At 60.9% G+C, this 2,491-nt stretch overlaps 1 protein-coding gene across 1 annotated transcript; it reads left to right on the top strand.

Moving 5' to 3' along the window:
* Positions 1 to 65: 65 nt before the first annotated feature.
* LOC104125111 (ras-related and estrogen-regulated growth inhibitor) lies at positions 66 to 1,466 on the top strand. Its single transcript, XM_009637517.1, has 3 exons — positions 66 to 96; positions 249 to 322; positions 915 to 1,466. The coding sequence occupies exons 1-3, from the start codon at positions 66 to 68 to the stop codon at positions 1,464 to 1,466; spliced, it is 657 nt and encodes a 218-aa protein (XP_009635812.1).
* Positions 1,467 to 2,491: the final 1,025 nt, after the last annotated feature.

The following is a 2,491-nucleotide window of genomic DNA, read 5'->3' as shown; positions in this document are numbered from 1 at the left end:
GCAAGGGGAAACCCGGCCGGGCGCCGGCTGGGGGTCCCCGCTGCCCCTGGGGGACGCTGGGCTCGATGCCGTGGGCACAGGGGGGGCAGCCCGAGGGTCGGCTCCAGATGTGGACTCAAAACATGGGCTGGAGGTCGCAGCAGGTGAAAATTGACTTCTCCAGCCCAGCCTGCCCCCAGGCCCCCGGGGTTGGCATCTGCTGCCTGGGGGCCTCTCTCACACATGCTTTTCTGTCTGTCCTCCTCCAGAGATGATTTACAGACACATGGCCGTCATCGACGGGGAGGTGGTGCACTTCGAGATCCTCGACACGGCAGGGCAGGTGAGCTCGCGCCGCCTCCTGGTTGGACTTGATGATCTTAAAAGTCTTTTCCAACTTAGACCGACCCCAGGAAGCACCTTCAGGAAGGCACGACTTGAAGGCGATCCCTGCTCTTCCACCAGCCTTCATCTGCTGTCTCCAAAATAGCGATCAAGATGTGTTTGTCTCCCAAAAAGGGCGTTTTTGATAATTTGTGTCTCTCGAACGTCAGTTACGGCGTGGCTTCAGCCAAATATTTCCCCGTTCCCCTTACCGGTGTGCAGCTCAGCTCTGCTCCCTGCACCGGTGGAGCATCCTGACGGCAGGGAGGGAGTCAAGGGAGCCGGGGGGTGCTGGCTCAAAGGACCCACCGAGCACGGGCATTGCGGGCGATGAGAGCCCTGGGCTGGCTTCCCACCTAGCAACAGCCCTAACCTCTGCGCGCCCACTATAGTGGCACTGACGCTCCCTTGTCCACGTCAGGATGGTCTCCATCCATCCATCCATCCATCCGTCGCTCTCTCCATCCCTCATTTTGCTCAATCCCTGCCCTGGGCTACCCGTGTAGATGCTGGGGCTTCTGGTGCTAATACGAGCTTGTCTGCCCTGGCAGGAGGAGGATTCCCTGCAGATAGAGGAGAAGATCAAATGGGGCGATGGCTTCGCCGTGGTCTACTCGGTGACGGACAGATGCAGCTTTGACGAAGTCATGCGGCTGTGTTTCCTCATCAACCACATCCACTCCAGCCCCAAGCGGAGCAGTGGGAGCGAGCAGCCCCCCGTGGTCATCGTGGGCAACAAGAAGGACTTGCAGTTCGACAGGATGGTATCCACAGAGGACGGCGAAAACCTCTCCAAAGCCTTGAAGCTTCCTTTCTACGAGATCTCCACCCGGGACAGCTACGAAGAGACGGTGGCGGTGTTCAACGCTCTCTACCAGGAGCTCATGAGGCAGGGGCATTTCTCCCCGGGCTCCTTCAAGAGGAGGACAGTGTCGAAGCTGATGGAGAAGATCCCCAAGATGCAAGCCAGCTCCACCTTGAACTCAGCCGGCCGGAGCCTCAGCTTTAACTCCTTCAGGGACCGGCAGGGGCCCCGCTGCTTCAGCCCCGGGGCGGAGGGGCAGCTCGGGGGGCCGTGCTGGCTCCCAGGAGGGGGAGGTTAAGAGGTGGGGAGGGTGGGATTGGGGTCCAACAGCCTTTTAAAGCCCATAGGTTTTTACAAGCAGGCTTTGCACAGGCAGGGAAGATGTTCTCCACCCACCCCTTTGCTCCCTCTTCCTCCTCTCGCATGGCTGAAGTCAGCAGCCGAGGTGGTTCGTGGTGACTCCGGTGGCGTTGGGCCAGCCCTTGCAGGCTCAGAAGCATTTCGGCAGGGGTCGGACCCAGCACAGACACATCCGTATGGGTTTTCCCGCTCCCCTAAGACAGCTCGCTGGGTGTGTTTGTGCCCTGAAGCGTGCATCCCCAACGCTGGGGTGACCCTGAGGGCCGCGCTGGCTCCCGGGCTGCCATCAGCCATCCTTGTCCCGGGGGAAATGGCCGTCGCTTCTGCTGCCCAGCGTTGCTGGTGGGTAAAACCCCCTGTGTTCAGCGGTGGCTGCTCAAAACCCTCCCAGCCTGGTGGCTGCTCGGGGGGGTGTTCGCTGCCCCCACCCGCCCTTCGGTGCCCCCAGACCCACCCACTGCGTGGGTCGGTGGGCAGTGGAGAGCTGTGTCCCCTCTCTGCCTTTGCTGCAGCCCTCCCTGCCCATCTGCATTCACCGGCATCCGTTTGCCGGAGCCTGGGGCTGCGTTTTTATCCCGGTTTTCCCCTGGGTTTGTGACCTGGAACGGCTGCGGAGGAGTAGACCCCCAGCTCTGCTGGAGCCCTTCTCCCTCCCTGGCTGCCCGGGGGCTGGCACCGAGGGGCGTGCGGAAAAGCAAAGCAGAGCTGTTAGCAGTGGGGGGGAAAAAGCCTGTTAATCCCTGGCACTTCTACAAAACCTTTTTTTTTAACATTTCCAGCTCCTTGGGGCGCTCTCCTTTAATGCTGCTGTAAATAAAATCCTGGGGAAAGGGCAGCGAAGGCGGCGGATGTTGCTGCTCCATCTCAGCCCACAGGCACCGTGTGCTCGGTGCTTTGCCGGGTGCCTCCGCCCCGCCGTATTTTAGGTCTCCATCTCACTCGGGGCAGCCTATCCCCAAGGGA

Source organism: Egretta garzetta, unplaced genomic scaffold (genome assembly GCF_000687185.1).
Source record: "Egretta garzetta isolate BGI_Z169 unplaced genomic scaffold, ASM68718v1 scaffold904, whole genome shotgun sequence".
Classification (NCBI taxonomy): Eukaryota; Metazoa; Chordata; class Aves; order Pelecaniformes; family Ardeidae; genus Egretta; species Egretta garzetta.
The sequence above is the reverse complement of the archived record's forward strand: the minus strand, read 5'-3'. Positions and strand labels throughout refer to the sequence as shown.